This window comes from Vipera berus, assembly GCF_964194415.1.
Source record: "Vipera berus genome assembly, chromosome: 3".
Taxonomy (NCBI): domain Eukaryota; kingdom Metazoa; phylum Chordata; class Lepidosauria; order Squamata; family Viperidae; genus Vipera; species Vipera berus.
The window spans coordinates 28,864,229-28,888,162 of record NC_138204.1 but is presented as its reverse complement, the minus strand read 5'-3'; the positions used below and the strand labels follow the sequence as shown (position 1 = coordinate 28,888,162).

The 23,934-nt window shown below is 36.8% G+C and overlaps 1 protein-coding gene across 1 annotated transcript in view; it reads right to left on the bottom strand.

Moving 5' to 3' along the window:
- Positions 1-23,934, bottom strand: part of PTPRT (protein tyrosine phosphatase receptor type T) — a gene marked incomplete at both ends in the record, with an annotated part of 698,891 nt that overhangs the window by 95,709 nt on the left and 579,248 nt on the right. Inside the window, one exon of the mRNA XM_081322609.1 lies at positions 12,232-12,367. Within this exon, the coding sequence (XP_081178735.1) occupies positions 12,232-12,367 (136 nt within the window). The remainder of the gene's footprint in view (positions 1-12,231; positions 12,368-23,934) is intronic.

Genomic DNA, 23,934 nt, shown 5'->3' with positions numbered 1-23,934 from the left:
CCACAGCTCTGATAATGAGCTCCTCCTCTTCCCAATGAAGCTATTTATTTTTGGAAAAACAAACAAGCAAGCAAAAATAAAGCATTTTAAATAAAATGCATATTTAAGACAATGTTTTCATCATCTTCCTTTTCTTGTTTCTTACATTTACATTTCCTTTTTTTATTGAAAAGTTTTACAGTACATTTTTGAATACAAAACCCCTCCCCTCCCCCTCCCCTCTCCCCAAACCTCCCCAACTCTCCCCTCCCCTCCCCCCCTCCCCGACTTCCCAGAGCTAAATACAGGGTATAAAAATACAAACATAATCTAAAATATGCAAACAACAATAAAATATTAAATTCTATCGCACTCTAACTCTTAATAAAATAACTACAAGTTAGTTATACATCATATAAATCCACTACTTATTCAAATGCTAAGTGAAACTTTTTAGTCCCATATTTATTCTGGATATAATCAATCCATCTTCTCCACTCCACAATATATCTGTGTTGCGATTGGTCTTTCAAACACGCTGAGATCTTTGCCATTTCCACCAACTTGGAAACTTTTAAAGTCCATTCTTCTATAGTCTTACATTTACATTTCCAAGTCAAAAAGTACTGTATATCCTGTATAAAATTATCCAACTTTCTATCCTTGTGCTCATTGCACTTTTCATGTTATGTGAATAGGTTTTAATAGGGATTAATTCAAATTCTACATATAGAAAAAAAATAGTAACAGTGAACTTTCTAAAGATTTCTAAAGATTCACACCACAGATTCCAAACCAAAATTTTGGAGAGTAGTTTCTAGTTCCAGGTTTCTGATAGACCCAAGGTTAGACTATGGTCCTGATGAAATTGAGCAATATAATATAAAACAATGGGGATAAAAATACCAACGGCACCATACGTCATTTAATCTTTAGTATCAAAATAATTTTATCTGCTATTTATGAATAAAAGGAAGGTTTTTTTTCCCTCTGAGGTTCACAAAATAGAGTAGAATGTTCCATGGTATTCATCAGAGTTGTTTGGAAAAGAATATATTAAATTAGTCCAGCTGCATAGATGTATATGCTTAAAGAAAGACATTAAAGCCACTATTGGATTAGGGAAAAATATTCTAAGTATATGAAAAGTAACCCGATACTGATTCTGAATCATTGGAAAATACAGATTTCTACAAATACCTGCTTGATGTCCTAAATGATAAGCACCTTGCATTGATCCTGTTTTAGTGATTGATTATGTGCCATCAAGTCATTTTTGACTCCTGGCAACCACACAGATAGATTTTAATGATACCTTCTTGCAATAGAAGATATAGATATGAATATAATCTGATCTGATCAATGGAGCAGCAGAAAGAGAAATACAAGGAATCTGGACTATTACAAGAAAGAAACTTTTAGTATTTCTATTAAAATGTAAAACACGTTTTTTTATATTCTAAGTTTCCTTTCCCTGCTACATGTTTGCAGAAAGTTTTCTTACAGTTGTGTGTGAAGCTAATATATTCTTAAAGGTTCTAGCATTTATTTTAATGGATTAAGGCAATAGCATATTCATTCATTAGTATTTAAAATGAAACGGTGATTATCCCCACAGAAAGGTGTTTATAGACCAAGCTAAAAGCTGCTGTCCTCCTTTCTACTTTTCACCCTTTTGTTCCTACAGCTTCTATGACAGGCCATGTGACAAAAGAAAACTTTGTGGCTACATAGTCAGTCCAAGAAATTCTAGGAGAGAAGCCCCTATTTTCAAAGGCCAGAATTCCTGGAACCACACCAAGCATTAAAAAATAAAATAAAATAGGATGGCAGTGGGTAAATTGTAAATTAAGGCATAGAGAAGAAACCTCACGTTTTAAAAGTCCTGCCTTCATTTACTTCTAAGCTCAATATTTTGATTTTTCCAGGTACTGCTACTTAATTTAATTTAATTTAATTTAATAACATTTATATACCGCCCTTCTCCCTGAGGACTCAGGGCGGTTCACAGGGCAGAATAAAATAGCAAATACAAACATTAAAAAAAGATTAAACAATTGCCCTAGTTAAAAACAATGGAAATACAGTGCTAAAAACCCCAAGAAAAATTAAAAGACCAAAGATAAAACAACCCCAGCAATCCCCATCAGGCTAGGCCAGCTTGTACAAACAGAAATGTCTTAAGATCGCGGCGAAAGGAGCGAAGATCGGGCGCCATCCGGAGCTCTACCGGTAGCTGATTCCACAGCTCCGGAGCGCCCACAGAGAAGGATCTCCCCCTGGGGGCCACCAATCGACATTCTCTGATCGGTGGCACCCTGAGGAGGCCCTCTCTGTGGGAACGCACAGGGCGCAGGGAGCTTGATGCCGGCAGCAGATGTTCCCTGAGGTACTCCGGCCCCATGCCATGGAGTGCTTTGAACACTGTTACTTAAAAATTAGACCAATAATTATGGGACTAAAAAAATGTAGCCCACTAAACAAAACAGGATTATTTTTTTCTACTTATCACTAGGTGCCATGGTTGCAGCCTCTTCCATTTTTGACTTAGGAAACACACAATTTGATTAGAATGTGGCACTTTCAGAAATATTTTGGTAATGGAAGAATGTGTAAGAGGTAGTGTGTTTCTGTCTTTTGAACCTGAAACCAATAGATAAATAGAGAAGGAAGGATCTTTTTAAACACATTGATAGATCTTCTGTATGGGTTGTCCTCAAAGTAGACCACAACCTGCTGCTTAGTAAGCTTGAAAAAGGTGGGATAGACAACACCACCATCAGATGGATCTGAAGCTGGCTGACAAACCATATTCAGTGAGAAGTCATCAGTGGTATTACATCCACATGGAGAGGAGTAAGCAGTGGGGTACTACAAAGCTCTACAAGGCCCACTACTCTGCAATATCTTCATTAATGGCTTAAATGAGGGAATAAAGGGGGAACTCATCAAATTTGCAGGTGACACGACACTGGCAGGAATATCCAACACTCCAGAAGACAAGCTCAGGATCCAAAAATATGTTGAGAAACTTGAACAATGGACCTTATCCAACAAAATGAGTTTCAATGTGGAGAAAAGCAAAGTTTTACATTTAGGCAGGAAAAATCAGTAGTTTAAGTACAGATTAGGCAAGACCTGGCTCAAAAAACTGCAACTATGAGAGGGACCTTGGGGTCCTAGGGGATGATCACTTGACCATGAGCCAGCAGTGTGTAGCAGCAGCCAAAAAAGCTAATACAATCCTGGGTTGTATAAACAGAGGCATAGAATCAGGATCATGCAAAGTATTAGTACCACTTTATAAAACCCTAGCAAGACCACACCTGGAATATTGCAGGCAATTTTGGTCACCGTACTACAAAAAAATGTTGAGACCTTGGAAAAAGTTCAGATCAAAGGCCTGGAGAGTAAAACATACGAAGAACAGCTGCAGGACTTGGGTTTGGCTAATCTAAAGAAAAGAAGAAATAGGGGTGACATGATAACAGTATTCCAGTACTTGAGGGGCTGCCACAAAGAACAGGGGGTCACATTATTCTCCAAAGCACCAGAGGGCAGGACAAGAAACAATGTTTGGAAACTGACCAAAGAGAGAAGCAACCTGGAATTAAGAAGAAATTTCCTGACAGTGAGGATAAATAACCAGTGGAACAGCTTGCCTTAAGAAATCATGGGTGTTCCTTCACTGGAGATTTTCAAGAAGAGACTGGACAGTCACTTATCTGAGATGGTGTAGGCTGTCCTGCTTGAGCGGGGGAGGGGGGGAAGGGGCTGGACTAGAAGACCTCCAAGGTCCCTACCAGCTCTATTCTATTCTAACTTATGATCATAATTGGGACCCAAATTTCCATTATAAATCATTGCAGTTGTAAAGCAAGCCATTAGATGTCCAGGCCCAATTTTATGACCATTTTTACTAACTTATTAAGCAAATCTAGCTTCCCCCATTAACTTTGATTGTTGGAAGCCAGCAGAGGTATCAAACTGTGATTGCATAAACTCAAGATATAGCCACTGTAAATGCAAGACAGTTGCCAAGCATTCTAACTGATCCTGTGTCTATAGGTGGTGTGAGGGTCACAATTTCAAGGGTGTGTTGTAAGTCACTTTTAGCAAGGTTGTTCTACATTTGTACCATCATTAAATGAATAAATGAATATTAATGGGTATTTTACTGAAGCATGTAGTAGAACTGCATCTACATGGAAGGAAGTGTGTAGTGGGGTGCCCCAGGGCTCTGTTCTGGGCCCAGTGCTCTTCAACATCTTCATCAATGATTTGGATGAGGGGATAGATGGGGAATTCATCAACTTTGCAGATGACACCAAGCTGGTAGGAATAACCAACACTCCAGAAGACAGGCTTAAGATACCGAAGGATCTTGACAGACTTGAACATTGGGCACTATCTAACAAAATGAAATTCAATGGTGAAAAAAGTAAGGTTTTACATTTATGCAAGAAAAACCAAATGCACAGGTATAGTATAGGTGATACCTTGCTCTATAGTAGTAACTGTGAGATGAATCTCAGAGTCCTAGTGGACAATCACTTAAATATGAGCCAGCAGTGTGTTGCAGCTGCCAAAAAAGCCAACACAGGGCTAGACTGCATTAATAAAGGGATAGAATCAAGATCTCGTGAAGTGTTAATACCACTTTACAATGCCTTGGTAAGGCCACACTTGGAACACTGCATCCATTTTTGGTCACCACAATGTAAAAAAGATGTTGAGACTCTAGAACAGGGGTGTCAAACTGCTGGCAACAAAGATGATTAAGGGACTGGAGGCTAAAAGTTATAAGGAACAGTTGCTGGAATTGGGTATGTCAAGTTTAATAAAGAGAAGAACAAGGGAGGACATGATAGCAGTGTTCCAATATCTCAGGGATTGCCACAAAGAAAAGGGAGTCAAGCTATTCTCCAAAGCACCTGAAGGCAAGACAAGAAGCAATGGATGGAAACTAATCAAAGAGAGAAGCAACCTAGAACTAAGGAAAAACTTCCTGACCGTTAGAACAATTAATCAGTGGAACAACCTGCCTCCAGAGACTGTAAATGCTCCAACACTGGAAGTCTTTAAGAAGAGACTAGATAGCCATTTGTCTGAAATGGTATAGGGTTTCCTGCCTGAGCAGGGAGTTGGACTAGATGACCTCCAAGGTCCCTTCCAACTGTGTTGTTGTTGTTGTTATTATTATTATTAAAAATTTTATTCATAAAACATGAAACTCTGTAAACTGAACACTCAAATTGACTGGCACTAATGGTTGACACGGGCTGCTGCCAGCATCCTAGGTATCAACCAGGTATCTCCTTAAAATGTAAGATGTTCTGAACAGCACAGTTTTTTGTAGCTTTGCTGGAGTTATTGCAGGAAGTTGCAATTTCTTGATGTGTTTTGTAAAGTTTTTGGACATATTTCCCAGTGCCCTGATTACAATGGGTATCACTGTTACGCGTTTCATCCATAATCGTGTAGTTTTGATGGCCAGCTTGTGGTATTTTGTAATTTTTTCCAGTTCTTTTTCTTCGACTCTGGCATCTCCTGGTTCAGCGATATCAATCAGCTGTACGCTTCAGTTCTCTACAACTGTGATATCTGGTGTGTTGTGTTCCAAATGGCAATCTGTCTTTATTCGGAAGTCCCACAAGATCTTCACCCTCTGATTCTCGACAACTTTTTCCACTCTATGTTCCCACGACTTTTCGGACACAGGCAAGTCGTATTTTTTACACAATGCCCAGTGGATTAGTTTAGCAACTCGGTCATGTCTAGCTTTGTAATCAGTTTGCACGATTTTGCTGCACTCACATATTAAATGTGAAACAGTTTCAAGCTTTGTTGTTGCAAAGTCGGCAATTTGGATTGTCAGTAGAATTTTGTATCTTCACTTTCATGGCATTAGTTTGTAGTGGTTGTTCTTGAGCAGCCAGTATTAAGCCTTCTGTTTCTTTCTTGATGGTTCCCATCTTAAGCCATGCCCATCTTAAGTTGTTATCATATTTTCCTTCAATGTTTTTTCAAATGTTGTCCATGCAAAGCTTTGGTTTTCCATCTATTTAATCTATCATCCAGCCGTTTTTTGTTATATTCTGCTTTTGTTTCTGTTATTTTGATAATGCTCTCTGTTTTCATAGCCTGCAGCAATTTTTCTGTACTTTGATTCACATACTCATTCAAGCTTTGTTTTTCTTCTTCTACAGTTTGGTGGATTTGCAGTAGCCCTCTTCCCCCTCTTCTTCTTGGCAGGTACAATCTGTCGATGTCACTTTGTGGATGTAGAGCATGGTGCATGTTCAAAAGTTTACACATTTTCCAGTCTAGGTATTCCAATTCGGAACACCTAGTTGATAATTCCAGTTGATAATTCCAGTCCAGTTGTCCAGTTGATAATTCCAGCTGAGTAGCGTATCACTGGGACTGCCCATGTATTAATGGCTTTAATTATATTTCTAGCATTCAGCTTTGATTTTAGTATTTTGTGGACTCTTCTGATGTATTCCTTTTGTGTTGACTCTTTTACTTTTCCATTCAAGATGTTATCTGCTTCCAATATGCCTAGGCATTTGTAACCACCATCCTTTGCTAGTGCTTTCATAATACTTCCATTTCCCAGTTCTATTCCTTCTATTTTTCCCACTTTTCCTCATTGCATGGATAATATAGCACATTTTCCAAGTCCAAAGTCCATTCTGATGTCGCTGCTAAACAGTTGAACTGTGTTGAGTATTGATTCAAGTTCAGTGTGGCTTTTCGCATACAGTTTTAAGTCATCCATGTATAGTAGATGGTTTATCTTGCCATGCTGGCTTGAGATGTGGTATCCCAGTTTTGTGTTTTGTAATATTATTGTCAATGTAATTAATGTGATGTTGAACAGTAGTGGTGAAAGTGAATCCCTTTGGAAGATTCCTCGTCTGATGTTGATTTCACCAATGTTCTCCCCATTTGCTGTTAGAACTGTTTTCCATTTTTGCATATTTGCTTTCAGAAATGTACAGATGTTTTTGCTGATTCCAAAGTTTTCCAGACATGCATTAATCAAACTGTGGGGTAATGAGTCAAATGCTTTTTTGTAATCAATCCACGCCATATTTAAATTTGTTTTTCATCATTTTGCATTTTTAAGTACCATTTTGTCAATGAGCAGCTGATCTTTTGTTCCTCTTGATTTTTTATAATTTCCTTTCTGTTCTACTGGATACAAATTGTTTTCCATCAGATGATTGAATACTGAATTTGCCAGTATTCTTGTAAAAAGTTTGAACGTTGTTGGCAGACAAGTAATTGGGTGGTAGTTGCTTGGTTCTGTGCTCTTTTCAGGGTCTTTCATTATCAGGTATGTTCGACCAGCTGTTAACCATTCTTCACTTGTGGCATTTTGAAGCATTTCATCAAGCTGAGTGGCCATGCGGTGATGGAGGCTGCTGAGGTGTTTCAACCAGTATCCATGCAGCTCGTCCAGGCCAGGTGCACTCCAGTTCTTGACCTTCTTTACTTGTTTTGCAACCATATCTGTGGTTATTACAATATTCTCCATTTTGTTTTGTGTTGCTTGTTTTTGGATATCTTTGATCCAGGAGGCAGTTTTATTATGTTCCACTGGGTTTTCCCACAGTTCTTTCCAAAAGTTTAAGGTTTTTTCTTTACATGGTAGAACAGTAGTTTGGACCGATAGAAGAGGTACTGGTTTCTTCTGAACTGGACATTTTCACGATATTGTTTTATTCGTCCTTCATATCTTTCAATTTTGTTTGCTGTTGCTATTACATGCTGTTTTAGGTTTTCCATGAATTCTGTTGTTGTTGTTGTTGTTGTTGTTGTTATTATTATTATTATTATTATTATTATTATTATTATTATTATTATTATTATTATTATTATCATTATTATTATTATTATTCCAGAGTATAGTCAAATGAATCTAAGGTACTTATATTCAACATAGAATCATTTTAATTAAACTTTTCAAAAGCATCTCAGTTTGATTTTGTGTTAATGTCAGTTAGATAAAATCTTTTGACTACTTAGCCATCTCTAATTTCTTCCGGCAATTTTGTTGCTATTTAATTCCAAAATGTTTTCTCCTTACCTAGTTCTGCACTGCTATCATTTGCCCTTTTGGTTAGTAAAATGCATCAGGAAAATTAAATGAATTGTGTCTGTTGCTGATCAGCCATAATGCCTTAGGCCATGAGCAGATGCCGCTCTGATATCTGAAGGTAATGCCTTGCGTTTGTCTAATTAAATTACTATTTTTCTGCCTCATTGCTTTAAAAGACAGAGAATCTTGTCCTTGATGCTCGGTGGGCTGAAAGACTACTAATTTTCTTGAAGGCTGGATTCTGAAGGGCTAGGATACATAATGCTTGTTTTTGTAATCTCCATTTTATTATTTATTTAATTATTTGTGAATGCTGGGTTTTTGAAGACTCAGTTCATTTATTCCCCAGCTATTCCATTTTTTAAATTTGCTTCTCATTCCAAAGCATTATGGATTTTTGCAAACCATATGTCTCTCAATATGACAATACTTTCCACTGTGATCCAATTATTGTACAACTTCTGACCTACTTGATTAGATGAAGGCATAAAAGTAACTTCAGGGCACCAACAGATTTTGTTGACAAGATAGTCCTGTTTAATTTCTATTTCTAGTTTGCTTCTATTTTGTAACTGACAAAAGACAATTGAACCAGAATCTTCTTTTGTTAAAACTGCTGGGCCCCTATTGCTGTTTTCTTAATTATTGCTTGAAAATTGAGTGTGTACAAGTTTATAAAACCCAAAAATGTGTTCTACAGAAATACTAATGATCTTAATATGGTATATATTAAATTCCTGGGTGCAAGCTTTACCTTTCTGGCAATCCTTCATTTCTGAGATTAGTTTTTATAGTAGGTTAGAAATTTACTAACTACCATCCTGTCCATAAATCACTATGGGGAAAGCAGAACCGTGAAAGAAAAAAAAAATAGTTTAATCCTGAGGCATTGGGAATCAATTAGTAAAACAATAATAAGTTTATGGTGTACATGGCCCTTTTCTGTGCGATGGAAGCCATTTAAGAAAAAGCAATAAGCAAATTATTTTCAATGTTTTTTTGATCCATTAATTGTTCTTTGAGTTGATATTTCCTCACGATCATTGCCTTTACTTTGGAGCAGTTTCCCCCCCCATGATAATTTAAGGTGAATTTGCCTCCTATTAACTTAAATCCATTATTCTTGTCCTGTATTCTGAAATGAAAGAAAATCAATGTTGTACTTTCCACATGATACTTGTTCAAATATTACAACATGCTATCATATCCCCTATATCCCTTTGGCTAAACATAGCTATAGGTCCTTCAAACTAATTTATAGAATTCAGTTCCTAGCCCCCTGGTTATCCTCATTACCTTTTCTGGAAACAATCCCAATTTTTCTAAATCTTTCTTCCAGTGTGGCCTCTACAACTGGACTCAATACCGATACATTTATATGCAAATTTATCTTTGCATACCCAATAATTTTTATACTTTGACATGACATTAAGTTTACTAGGGAACATTGATCAAAATGAAGTTTCAGCATTTCTGTGATAATATTAATTAACAGTAACTGCTATTGCTTTATTTGCTGTATTTGTAAAAAATGCAGTTTACACTGCACACATGTTTTTGTTATCTGAAAACAGTCTAGTTACATTTAGTGAAAAGATAAATAATTTTAGGGAAAATAATATAAATTCCTTTTTGCCTTCCATTCCAGGACTATTATATAAATTTCCTATAAGTATACTTTAAAACAATTAGATGATAAATAGCAGCATAGTGAAATGTAATTAATATTCAAACATGATGGCTACTCATAAAGGTAGAATGTAGTTCCATACAAAACCATTTGTTTATTAAAAAAAGTATTATTTTTTACCCCAGTTACTTTTTCAATTATACTTTAATGGAATTAGTGGAGAGGAAAGCAAGTCTATGAGCAAATGCCCACAAATTTAGCTTAGTTGTAAAGTTTTCTAATTTGCTTTCATTTAATGCAAGAAGCTACACATGTAAGTTTAAACTGTTTTCAATCCAAAGAGCAAAAGCAAATATCTCATTTTGAAGAGCTTTGTGTGCAAACTACTCTATGTCAAATTTAAAACCCTTCCAAAACAACCCAACAGTCTGTTTGGCTGTCAGACAGCTGGTTTACACATTAAATAATGTTTGAATAAAAATGAAATGATTCAAAATTTGAAAGGGTTCAAATTCAGTCATTTTATATATCCCTACAGAGGGGCTATTCCTCCCCCCATCCGTTTTCAGCAAGAGAAACTGCAAAAGAGATGGAAAAGTGTATAGTAATTAATTCATTGAACTGAATTTAAATACAACTGCAAAATATGTATGCAGGATATATTTTTACTAAGAGTTCTAATGCTTGTGTGTAGGCTATATTTGTAGATTGCTGTTTGTAAGCATCCTCAGGATGGGAACTGGTGTTTAGTGTAGTAGAATTTATTTTATGCATGTTTTTTGATGGACTGCTTGCCTTTCTATAACATAGCTTTTACTCTAAGAAAAATATTTTAAGAAACAGGAAAAATGTGTTAAACAGCCCACCCCCCCCAGCACCATTTATTGTAGAACATACAATAAATTATACTTATCCATAATTACAGCACAAATATAGAAACTGGTACTGTAGTTCTAAAATTAAACATAACTAAAAAAGAATAACTATTTGTATGACCAGAGTCCCATGACTATCATAGGCTCAGATTGATATATTATGGGTTTCTTTAACTATGCTGAAATACAAGTAGATTTTGTATAAAACCAATACAAAACTGCTTCCTTGATGCTAGAAACTGCCAGGTTAACTGAATTACTAATTCACAGTATGTAGTAGGCAGGGTGGTCATAAAATGAGAACAAGGAAACTCAACATGCCATGCTGGTTCAAAGTGTGATAGCCAGTGGTTCACATAGAAAGCATATACAGATGCAAAAAAGATGATCTATTTCAAAACTTTTTTTTCTAATACATGCCAGCCACAACTTTGTAAAGTGGTGGTCATATCAACCAAAACAAATCCTCATATAGCCCTTCTTTCTCAAGCAAATTTTAATAATTTTGTCCATCTGAGTGGATGGTCCAGAGGAAATGGCTGTCATTGAGCATGCACAGTCAAGCCATACTTAGCAGATTAATAATCACCTTGGATCTATTGCACCGCTCCTTAAAAAAAGAATAGAAAGGGAATTTTTTGAAGCATCTCACACATTTCATAGCTTGTAATAACAATAGCAGACAAGCAATATTATAACACAAAAACTGCATATTTATTAATCTTTAAGTACACACACACAAACACACATGTACCAACATACACAATTTGAATATAATGCTCTTCTAATGAATTGTTTGTTTGAAAATTTTAAACATTTAACATTAATAAAATTGTGTACATATTTGTACACCATTGATCATATCAGGGAGTGGAAGTATAATCAACCTGTGAGAACCTGATTTCCTTTTTGAAGCTAAGTGAAATGACTTGCTCAGGTAATACAAGCTAGCCTAGACAAACCAATAATAATAATAATAATAATAATAATAATAATAATAATAATAATAATAATAATAATAATAATAATAATAATAATAATAATGTTTTAGTAATTATATCTTCAACCAAAGAATCTTGGGAAGTGTAATTTAGTGAGAATATCTATATGTATTTTGTTATAGATTACTTTTTCTTTCCCAGATTGGCAGAATTACAAATCCCAGATTTTTCTGGGAGAAAGAATGAATTTATAAACAACAAAAATCTATACTATGGATATGACAAAATGTACTGAGAACTCAGGACTTAAAATTGGTTTTTATATATTTAAACATTCATATACTTATCCCCATGGTAAATGAACATTAAAAAGTTCTACATGTTTCCCACACTCACCAAGCAAGTAATAAGTAAATTACAATTCATTATTCCATCAAATGGCTGAAGAAAAATATACATTCATACAGCCACACAACATATAATCAGAATAAGTAATCCCTGTACAGAAAAGAGCCTTTTCTTTAACCGTGTATATAAAATTCCATGAAAAGAGGAAAAACTTCTAAACTGCCTCACTCTTTGCACCCCCAAATGAATATAAAATATGAATCAATAAATACTTAATATTTAAACAAAAGATAATAGCAATAATAAACATTCCCAAATCAAGGCAATGTAGAGATCTTAGAAACATACCTCCTTTTGATTGTAAGCATTGCTCCCAAAAGGATAATAACAAACATCAGAAGACCAGCTATAACTCCAGCCATTTTCACCGTATTATCAACCTGTTTTTCGGGTTCCACCACATTAGAATTCTGTGTAGAAGCTCCTTAAGAAGTTGTAGAAAAGGAGAAAATAAAAGCATTGTTGAAAAATCCTAGGTTAATCAGATTTCAACAACTGTTTAAATGCAACAAAAAGCCAAACCTGTACTTGGCGATAATAGAAAGATAGATTTATTTTTGCCCCAAATATGACAAAAATAGTTTCTCACTTCCAACATATGTAGAGACTCAGTAATGGAATAGACTAAATGGCAAACATAACCCCATTTCAGTAAATTTATCATGCATTATCAGATAGCATGTAATCTATTTATTTATTTATTTATAATTTTTATTGGCTGCCCATCTTACCACAGGGTAAATCTGGGAATCTTACAATCATAAATATCTATACATCTATATTAAGAAAATAAATAAAAGCAACCATTTATCTCCAATTACAAGTAGGAAGGACGGGGTAGGGTGGGAGGATGTGGTTTGTGTTGTTATTCAATCAATCACTTCTTTATGTTTAATGAAGATGTCAGACCTCAGAAATGTGTGTCAAGTGAAAAAAAAAAGGGTAACTATTCATTCAAGTATGTATTTAAAATTATTATATTTTTATTTATTTGTATCCTGACTTTATTACTTTTAAAAATATCTCAAGATGACGAACACACCTTCTATTTTCCTCACAACAATAATTCTGTGACGTGAGCTGTGGTGAAAGAGAATGACTGGCCCAAGGCCATCCTGCTGGCCTTTGTGGTTAAGATGGGACTTGAACTGGTGCCTTAACTAGTAGAGTAAACTTACCAGTTCTTTATAAGAAGATTTAGTTGTATAGGATTATTATATATCTTACACAGGACTATTAAGATTAATTGAGAGTACTCTTTGTTTAATATTCCTGGATCTTTGGTGATAGACCTGGCTACATGACCAACAGCATAATACCATTTTAATTGCCAAAGCTTCATAATTGAAAAGTGGGAAGATTTCAAAGTGCGAATATAGCTCTGCTCATATTTTACAACATCAATAGCTATTCTAAATATGCAACCCTCATTTCCAGACAGCAATAATATTTTTGCTTCATTTACTAAATGAAGCAAACCAGGATAATATGCCTAGCTGTGATTCCCTGCCAGAAATTTCAATAACTGTTGTGCTCTGTCCAGTATCCCCAATGACTAGTAGAACAGCATTTTAAGAGCTTATACTTTATGGATTACTGCCTCCAGCATGTGGCAATTAAGGGAGTATCTGAATAGGATCTATGTCATTCAACTGCTGCAATTGTCCAGAAACATATTGTAATAGCAGTGGTATTTCTCATGCCCTTAAGGGCTTCCAATAAATCAGAAAACACTCAAATGAAATTGGTAAAATTGGATCTTCAATCTCTGGAGGCGTTCAAACAAAATCAAGTGAAGCAGGCTGCATTTGGAGAATACAGTTTGCTAAGAGTATAGACCAATCCTAAACAGATTTTGAAGAATTTTCAACTGTCTGGTTATAGTCAAAAAACATTATTCAATATGTGCATGAAGCTACATTGCTTATTGCAAGGTACAAACAGTCTCTGTATAAAGAAATTGGGGGAATAAATGTAAGAAGTTGAATCTCAGTGGCTACTAGATAAACAATTAGTGCAAGATAGGTTGTGCGTTTCATCTCAGAGTACAGTGAAATTCTGCCTGTTTTTCACTGCTTGTGTTTGTAGAAGTGTTTGTGTGTGTGTGTGTGTGTACGTGCGCATATCTGTGTCTCTGTGTGCTGGTGTGTCTGTGCATGTGTGTGGGCCTGTGTATATTTCTGTCTTAATTAACAAAAATTCAGTTCATGTTAAAGTAATTTGATGTGCATTATCTAAATAAATGATTGACTATGGTATTTGTTTATTTATTTATAAGCCACAAGCAAGAGACTCTCAACAAATTACAACCTTAGCAATTAAATATCTATTGCACAATGCCACTTTCTTGAACTTCTTAACCAATCTACAACAAACATTTATTTATTCTGCAAAGAGTTGAATGGGGAAATCAAATTCAGAGCAACAGTCAAATCTCCATATCAATAGAATTATTCAGCTCTTTTAATTAATAAAATGAGGACTAATTTGCTATAATATTTTATGGTAACATTTTACTTTACTATAAAGTAGAAAGAGAAGAAGAGGATGACCATCACCAAGGTGCATGGACTTAGTGACAATTGGTAAAGAAAGACTTGGAATATTTGAAGGACCAGGTTAAGGACAGATCATCATTGATATAATCTATCTAAGACTTGACACTGACCTGATGGCACATAATAAAAACATAAATAAAGTAGAGTGGTAAGGCTGAGGAGCTTGGTAGGCTTTCATATGACCTTCCTAATGATTCACCTTCCAAACTATCAGGGACAAGTAAGATAATAGCTGGAGTACAGAGTATGATACAAATAGTCCATAATAATTTATAGAATTAACTTTCTATTATCTAAAGTCTCCAATAGCTATTGCCATAGATAAATTACTAAGAAGTTACACATAAATTATCCAAGTTCTCCTGTCATCTGGAGAAGATGTGTATCATGTCAGATGCCGTAATATATCAACAGATGCATTTAAAATTGAAAAAAATATTGTGTTTGTATATAGCATTTAATAATTCCATCCAAAAATCTGCATCATGGTGTCAATAGAAGGTAGAGATTTAAAGCTGTTCATATTGGAACAATTTTATCATAGATTTTTCATTTTTTAAAAGCTACATTTATAACTGATTCATTTCATTGGGTTTCTATTTTTTTCCTCTTGGCTCTGAATGCCTCTAGCTGTGCACCACTAGAGATAAAGAGGTAAACAGAAAAAGGTGTTTCAGAGCAAGCAGAGGTGATCATGAAGTCAATGTTATCAATGGCTTAAAGCAACTCCATCTTTTTCCAACTTCAAACAGCTTTCCTATCTAGCTATAGAACAATATGGAGAAAAGACAATCTTCAAAGTAGCTTTTTTCCCAGCAAACGAAAAGTATTACACAGTCTTGATGTATAGTATAATGCTTTGTTATAACATGGAATCTTTTCTGGAATCTAGCAAAAAGTGTTCCCTTCCTCATGTCACTAATTGTATCACTCCAGAAAAGCTATGTCTTGAGGATGTGAGAGGGCAAGATTTATAGCTATAAACCTATTTATAACTGATATCAATATAACCTCAAAACATGTCAATCTAACATACAAAGCTAACAAGTGATTCTTACAAAACATTTTCTTCTTGTTTTGTCAACATGCTGGGGCCAACTCACGATCGCCAACTAGCCACGGCTAACTCACTATGGCCAACTCAGCATGGCCAACTCACCACGACCAACTCACCACAGCAAACTCACCATCACTAACTCACCACGGCCAACTCACCATGGCCAACTTGCCATGGCCAACTCACCACAGACAATTTGCCATGGGCAATTCACTGCACAACAAGAGTTACACTAATATCAAAGAAAATGTGGAATAGAATCATTGAAGAAAGGAAGCAAAAGGAGGGACAGAATGAAACATGAATGGCAAAAATTAATTAAATAGAATTCTTAAACTGTCCCACAGCAAGTTGTCCAGTGGTGAGTTGGCCATGGTGAGTTGGCTGCAGTGAGTTGGCTATGGTAAGTTGTCCCATTCTGCTCTGGAGCTTTCAACCTCTTTCTCTCTTTGTCTCTCTCTTTGCCTTTTCAGGACATGAACACAACTGGAGCTTCAGTAGCCTTACATTGAGAATTTAATCTACAATAATGTGAAATGAATTTCATAAGACTAGCTCATTTAACTGAACTTTTTGAGAAGATAGCTATTGCTTCTTGTACAATGAAGCTCTTTCATGGAGAAAGCTAGTTAATAAAATGCAAAGAGTGTAGCATGTGAGTGTGTATGTGTGAGTAGGTGATGTGTCTGTGAATATCTATATGTGTGTTCAATTGTAAACTCTGTTTCATCATTTAAAGATTAGGGGTTAACTGATTCTGAGGAAACTAATCTTTTCAGGAGTGAACAACTGCTAACTTTGCCACAAAAGTCCCTTACTAGGAAAGCAAGATTTAGGCTTCTCAGAAACCAATAAAATGAATAATAGTTTGCAAAAAAAATAGCAGCTCAATATCTCTGTAGCTCCTCCATTATCAGGAAAATGATTAGCCACCTCCTCTTTTCATTAGCCAGTTTTAATGAAGACAATTAGAAATGTCTACTCTAATGAATTTAGAAATAAACTGAAATCTGATAAACTAAATTGAAAGCATCCAGTTGTCAAGATTTTGGTAATCTAATCCTTTTCCTGTTCAACAAATTTAATTGTAGAGGACTTTGTGTCAGGAACAAAGTCATGAGTTGAGAAAATTGAGCACAAGATTCTTATACTTCCAGTTTCTTATACTTCCTTAGACTTCAAGCCTAAAGCAATTAATGCTTTAGTTTTCATATATATATATATATATATATATATATATATATATATATATATATATATATATATATATATATATATATATGTCATACCCGTGAAAATCTACAAAAACATATGTTTGTGTGTGTGTGTGTGTGTGTGTGTGTGTATGGATCTTTGGTCATTCGGGTTTTTCCCCCGCGTAGAATTGAAGGTGTAGGAGCAACGTTTCGACGGAATCCCATCCGTCATCCTCAGGCTGGTGGCTTCAGCTTCCTTCTTCTGGGAGAAGCATGTGGTAGTGGCTGTTTGTTCCTCTTTTTTAAACTGCCAGAGGGGGTGTGTTTTGTGGGTGGACGTGTGCTCTGATTGGGTGGGGGATTAGGTGTGTTCTGATTGGGTGGGAGTGTGTTTTGAATGGTGGGTGTGTCTACAATGGACAAAGATACAAACAAATGGAAGGAGCACCCATGGGATCACCCCTTTCACCTGTCATCGCAAACCTCTACATGGAACACTTTGAAACCATCGCTCTAGAAAAATCCAACCACAAACCCAAACTCTGGCTCAGATACGTAGATGACACCTTCGTAATCTGGCCACATGGCAAAGAAAAACTTGATGACTTCCTCACACACCTCAAAAGCCTACACCCCAAAATACAATTCACCATGGAAACAGAAGCTAACAATCAACTTCCCTTCCTTGATGTCTTAGTCTACAAGAAATCCAACGGCTCCCTAGGACACACTATCTACCATAAAAAAAACACACACAAACCGCTATCTGAACGCACTCTCACACCACCACCCAGCACAGATCAACTCCGTAGACAAGACACTCATCTCCAGAACAAAACACCTAGCTGACGAACAACACCTAAAAACCGAACTACACACTCTCACTAATGTACTAACAGCCAATGGATTCCAAAGAAACACGATTACCAACTTAATCCGAAGAGAGACACCCACAAAAACACAAGACAGAGAACAAGAAAATGGCAAAGCCCTCCTCCCATACTTAAAAGGGACCACAGACAGAATCAGCAAGGTCCTCCAAAAACACAACATCAAAACAGCATTCTACACAGACAGAAAAATATCCACCATCCTAAGAAACCCCAAGGACATAATTGGGTTAGAAAACCAAGGAGTATACGAAATCCCATGCACCACCTGCCCCACCACATACATCGGACAGACCAACAGAAGAATAAGTGCACGCATTGAAGAGCACAAAAACTCACTCAGAAAGGGAGAACAAACTTCATCCCTGGTCCAACACTTTGAAGCCACGGGACATGAAATTGATTTTTAAAAAACCAAAACTATCGCCAAAATTGAACATTTTAACAACAGAATAATCAGAGAAGCCATTGAGATAGAAAAACGCCCCCACAGCATGAACAAACGAGATGATACCTCTCACCTACCAGCCATTTGGAAACCCGCCTTGATTGACAGACGAGTCCCAACCACCAAGAATGATACCAGACCCAAACTCATGATAACATCACATGACATCACCACCACACAACCATTCAAAAAGCAAATCCGAACCCACAATGATAACGAGGCACAACCACAAAACAGAAACCTAACTACAGCTGCAACATCAGCCACTTTAAACCTCTCCAAACTACACAATAAGCAAACTGACACCCACTATAAAAACATGGCACCACCACAAACACGAAGCCAAACAAAAGCAGCACAACTCACCAGCTCAGGTCTAAGGCTGGCAGCTGAGACCAGCCCATCCACTCAAAACACACCCCCACCCAATCAGAACACACCCACCATTCAAAACACACTCCCACCCAATCAGAACACACTTAATCCCCCACCCAATTAGAGCACACCTCCACCCACAGAACACACCCCCTCTGGCAGTTTAAAAAAGAGGAACAAACAGCCACTACCACATGCTTCTCCCAGAAGAAGGAAGCTGAAGCCTCCAGCCTGATGATGACGGATGGGATTCCGTCGAAACGTTGCACCTACACCTTTAGTTCTACGTGGGGAAAAACCCGAATGACCGAAGATCCACATATAAACACTTGCGAAAACCTCAGAAAACATATATATATATGCCTAATGTGCAATCAGCCCAGGTTCGAATCTCAGAAGGGTATGACTGACTGATGAAGACTAATGAGTCAGAAATGCATCTCAGCCTCCCTTAATTCTTTGTTAGTAATTTACACAAATATATGAACTGTCCGGTGTGACTACAGCCTGTTCGATGGCCTTTGAGATAAGGCTGAAAACAGGAAATAAAGATTTGCCCCATGTTTGGGGCCTAGCAAGGTAATCTAATAGTTAACATATAACACACACACACACAGAGACATATATATATATATATATATATATATATATATATATATATATATATATATATATATATATATATATATATATATATATATATATATATATATATGTTGTTGTTGTTGTTAGCTGCGAAGTCGTGTCCGACCCATCGCGACCCTATGGACAACATTCCTCCAGGCCTTCCTGTCCTCTACCATCTTCTGGAGTCCATTTAAGCTCACGCCTACTGCTTCAGTGACTCCATCCAGCCACCTCATTCTCTGTCGTCCCCTTCTTCTATTGCCCTCGATCTTTCCCAGCATAGGCTCTTCTCCAGTGAGTCCTTCCTTCTCATTAGGTGGCCAAAGTACTTGAGTTTTAGCTTCAGGATCTGGCCTTCTAAAGAGCAGTCAGGGTTGATCTCCTCTAGGACTGACCGATTTGATCGCCTTGCAGTCCAAGGAACTCGCAGGAGTCTTCTCCAGCACCATAGTTCAAAGGCTTCAATTCTTTGGCACTCAGCCTTTCTTATGGTCCAGCTTTCACTGCCATACATTGCAACTGGGAAGACCATAGCCTTGACTATACGGATTTTTGTTGACATGGTGATGTCTCTGCTTTTTAGTGTGCTGTCTAGATTTGCCATGGCTTTCCTCCCAAGGAGCAAGCGTCTTTTAATTTCTTGGCTACAGTCCCCATCTGCAGTGATCTTGGAGCCCAGGAAAATAAAATCTGTCACTACCTCCATTTCTTCCCCATCTATTTGCCAGGAATTGAGAGGGCCAGATGCCATGATCTTGGTTTTCTTAATGTTTAGTTTCAACCCAAGTTTTGCACTCTCCTTCTTCACCTGCAACAAGAGGCTCTTTAGTTCTTCTTCACTTTCTGCCATTAGAGTGGTATCATCTGCATATCTTAGGTTGTTGATTTTTCTTCCGGCAATCTTAATTCCAACTTTTGATTCATCTAGCCCTGCCTTTCTCAAGATGTGCTCTGCATATAAGTTAAATAAGCAAGGCGACAGTATGCAGCCTTGCCGGACTCCTTTCCCAATTTTGAACCAATCAGTAGTTCCGTGTCCAGTTCTCACTGTTCCTTCTTGGCCCGCATATAGATTTCTCAAGAGACAAATAAGATGGTCTGGTATCCCCATCTCTTTAAGGACTTGCCACAGTTTGTTATGATCCACACAATCAAAGGCTTTAGCATAGTCAATGAAGCAGAAGTAGATGTTTTTCTGGAACTCTCTAGCTTTCTCCATGATCCAGCGTATGTTAGCAATTTGATCTCTAGTTCCTCTGCCTCTTTGAAATCCTGCCTGTACTTCTGGTAGTTCTCCACATACTGCTGGAGTCTAGCTTGTAGGATTTTAAGCATAACTTTACTAGCATGTGAAATGAGTGCAATGGTTTGATAGTTTGAACATTCTTTGGCACTGCCTTTCTTTGGAATTGGAATGTAAACTGATCTTTTCCAATCCTGTGGCCACTGTTGAGTTTTCCAAATTTGCTGGCAAATTGAGTGTAGCACTTTTACTGCATCGTGTTTTAAGATTTTGAATAGCTCAGCTGGAATACTGTCACCTCCACTAGCTTTGTTGTTGCTCAGTTTTTCTAAGGCCCACTTCACTTCACATTCTAGGATGTCTGGCTCGAGGTCAGTGACCACCTCAATGTGATTATCAGGGACGTTAAGCTCATTCTTGTATAGTTCTTCTGTGTAATTTTGCCACCTCTTCTTAAACTCTTCTGCCTCTGTTAGGTCTCTGCCATTTTGGTCCTTTATCATGCCCATTTTTGCATGAAACGTTCCTTTCATCTCTCCAATTTTCTTGAAAAGATCTCTGGTCCTCCCTATTCTATTGTTTTCTTCTATTTCTTTGCATTGTTCATTTAAGTAGGCATTCTTATCTCTTCTAGCTATTCTTTGGAATTCTGTAATTAATTGGGCATATCTTTCTTTTTCTCCCTTGCCTTTCGCTTCCCTCCTTTCCTCAGCTATTTGCAAAGCTTCCTCAGACAGCCATTTTGCTTTCTTACATTTCTTTTTCTTTGGGATGGTTTTGGTTGCTACCTGTTGTACAATGTTGCGAACCTCTGTCCATAGTTCTTCAGGCACTCTGTCTATCAGATCTAATTCCTTAAATCTATTTGTCACCTCTACTGTATATTCAACAGGGATATGATTTAATTCATACCTGACTGGCCTAGCGCTTTTCCCTACTTTCTTTAATTTAAGCCTAAACTTTGCAACAAGAAGCTCATGGTCTGAGCCACAGTCAGCTCCTGGTCTTGTTTTTACTGACTGTATAGAGCTTCTCCATCTTTGGCTGCAGAGCATATAGTCAATCTGATTTCTGTGTTGACCGTCTGGTGATGTCCATGTGTAAAGCCATCTCTTGGGTTGTTGGAAAAGAGTGTTTGCTATGACCATCGTATTCTCTTGACAAAATTCTATCAGCCTGTGCCCTGCTTCATTTTGTACTCCAAGGCCAAACTTGCCTGTTATTCCAGTTATCTTTTGGCTTCCTACTTTAGCATTCCAATCCCCCATGCTGATAAGGACATCATTTTTGGTGTTAGTTCTATAAGGTGCTGTAGGGCTTCATAGAACCGGTCAATTTCATCCTCTTCAGCACCGGTGGTTGGGGCATAGACTTGGACTACTATGATATTGAATGGTTTGCCTTGGATTCGAACTGAGATCATTCTGTCATTTTGAGGATTGTATCCCAGTGTTGTTTTTCCTATTTTTTTATTGACTATGAAGGCTACTCAATTTCTTCTGAGGGATTCTTGCCCGCAGTAGTATACCTGATGGTCATCTGAATTAAATTCACCCATTCCTGTCCATTTTAGTTCGCTGATACCTAATATGTCAATGTTTAGTCTTGTCATCTCTTGTTTGACCACGTCCAGCTTTCCTTGATTCATGGATCTTACATTCCAGGTTCCTATGGAGAAAAAATCTTTACAGCATCGGACTTTCCTTTCACCACCAGACATATCCACAGCTGAGCGTCCTTTCGGCTTTGGCCCAGTCTCTTCATTCTTTCTGGCGCTACTAGTACTAGCCCTCTGCTCTTCCCCAGTAGCATATTGGACGCCTTCCGACCTGAGGGGCTCATCTTCCAGCGTCATATCGTTTTGCCTTTTGGTACTGTCCATAGGGTTTTCATGGCAAAGATACTGGAGTGGTTTGCCATTTCCTTCTCCAGTGGATCACGTTTTGTCAGAACTCTCTGCTATGACCTTTCTTTCTTGGGTGGCCCTGCATGGCATAGCTCATAGCTTCATTGAATTACGCAAGCCCCTTCGCCACGACAAGCAGTAATCCATGAAGGGGATATATATATATATATTTCTGCTACTAATTCAGTGCATGATTCTCATCAAATCTGGGTTCACCAATTTATTGTCCCATAGATACCTCCTTTGGTACCAGCCACTTTCCCATATGAGTTTTCCCACATTAAAAACACTTTTAATTAAACAGTATCTGCACGGGCTGCATGCTACAAAGAAAAGTGCAAGCCTCAAGCCTTACATTTATTTCTAAATATCTGTATTTAGAAACAATTACAACCATTTTTTTTGGCTTGGAAGCATGCAACTCCATCTAGAAAAAAACATAATTCATCAAGAATAGTAGTGAATATTCTGCAGAAGGAATGCTAGGAATGATGACAAATAGAATTCCATTAATCAATGCTTCACAATTAATTGTGTCCCCTATGGCAGCCATTTTGTAAATGACCAAGCTCCTCCCATAACTTTTTTGTAAATGTACCAACAGCACATACTCAGCATTCCAAATGTGCACCCCAGTGCCAAAAGGTTGAGGTCACCTGTTTTAATCCACCCTGCTAGGTTGTTTTTTTTACAATAATAAGGGATCTTCAAACTTGTTTGTATCTTTTCTCCTGAGATACTATACCTTTTCATCTCCTGAATATATGTGCATGTGTTTGTGTTTATGTGCATATTGTATAAATCTCTCTCAATCTCTCTCTGTATATATATATATATATATATATATATATATATATATATATATATATATATATATATATATATATATATATATATATATATATATATATATATATGTGTGTGTGTGTGTGTGTGTGTGTGTGTCTGTGTCTGTGTCTGTGTCTGTGTCTGTGTCTGTGTCTGTGTCTGTGTGTCTGTGTGTCTGTGTGTCTGTGTGTGTCTGTGTGTGTGTCTGTGTGTGTCTGTGTGTGTCTGTGTCTCTGTGTCTGTGTCTGTGTGTCTTTGTGTCTGTGTCTGTGTGTCTGTGTCTGTGTCTGTGTGTGTGTGTTAATATAAATAAAATACAACAAATATGTTTTATTAATAATTAAATTTGGGCCCAGTGATTTCTGTCCAAATTATCTCAGACAATTATTGTTGTAGAATAAGATTGATGGAGATAATGCTACTATGATCTTTTGGAATCTACATCTCAGGAGCAAATAGCTTTCCAAAGCCAGGCTGCTGAAAACCAATAAAATAACATTTGTATTCAGAACGCAGTTATTTGATTTATTCTGATACATTCATTGGTTTCATTCCATTTTGATGGAATTGTTTCTATTGATATTTAGTCTTGGAAGCTGGTAATTATATAATTATCTGATATTAATTGGTTCAAATGTTATAGTTAAGGAAAGTTACTTTATCAAACTGAAATGAGATATTGAATGGCATGTCATAAAAATAAATTCTATGTTCTCTAATTCTGAATGTTTATTAATGTTACAGTTGAAAAAAATGAGAGGGACAACTTATATGCTAAAAACAGATATTATGTTAAAATGATTTCAATAAGTCTATGAAATGGCTTGAAAATAACAAATTAACATGGATGTGATATTATTCCT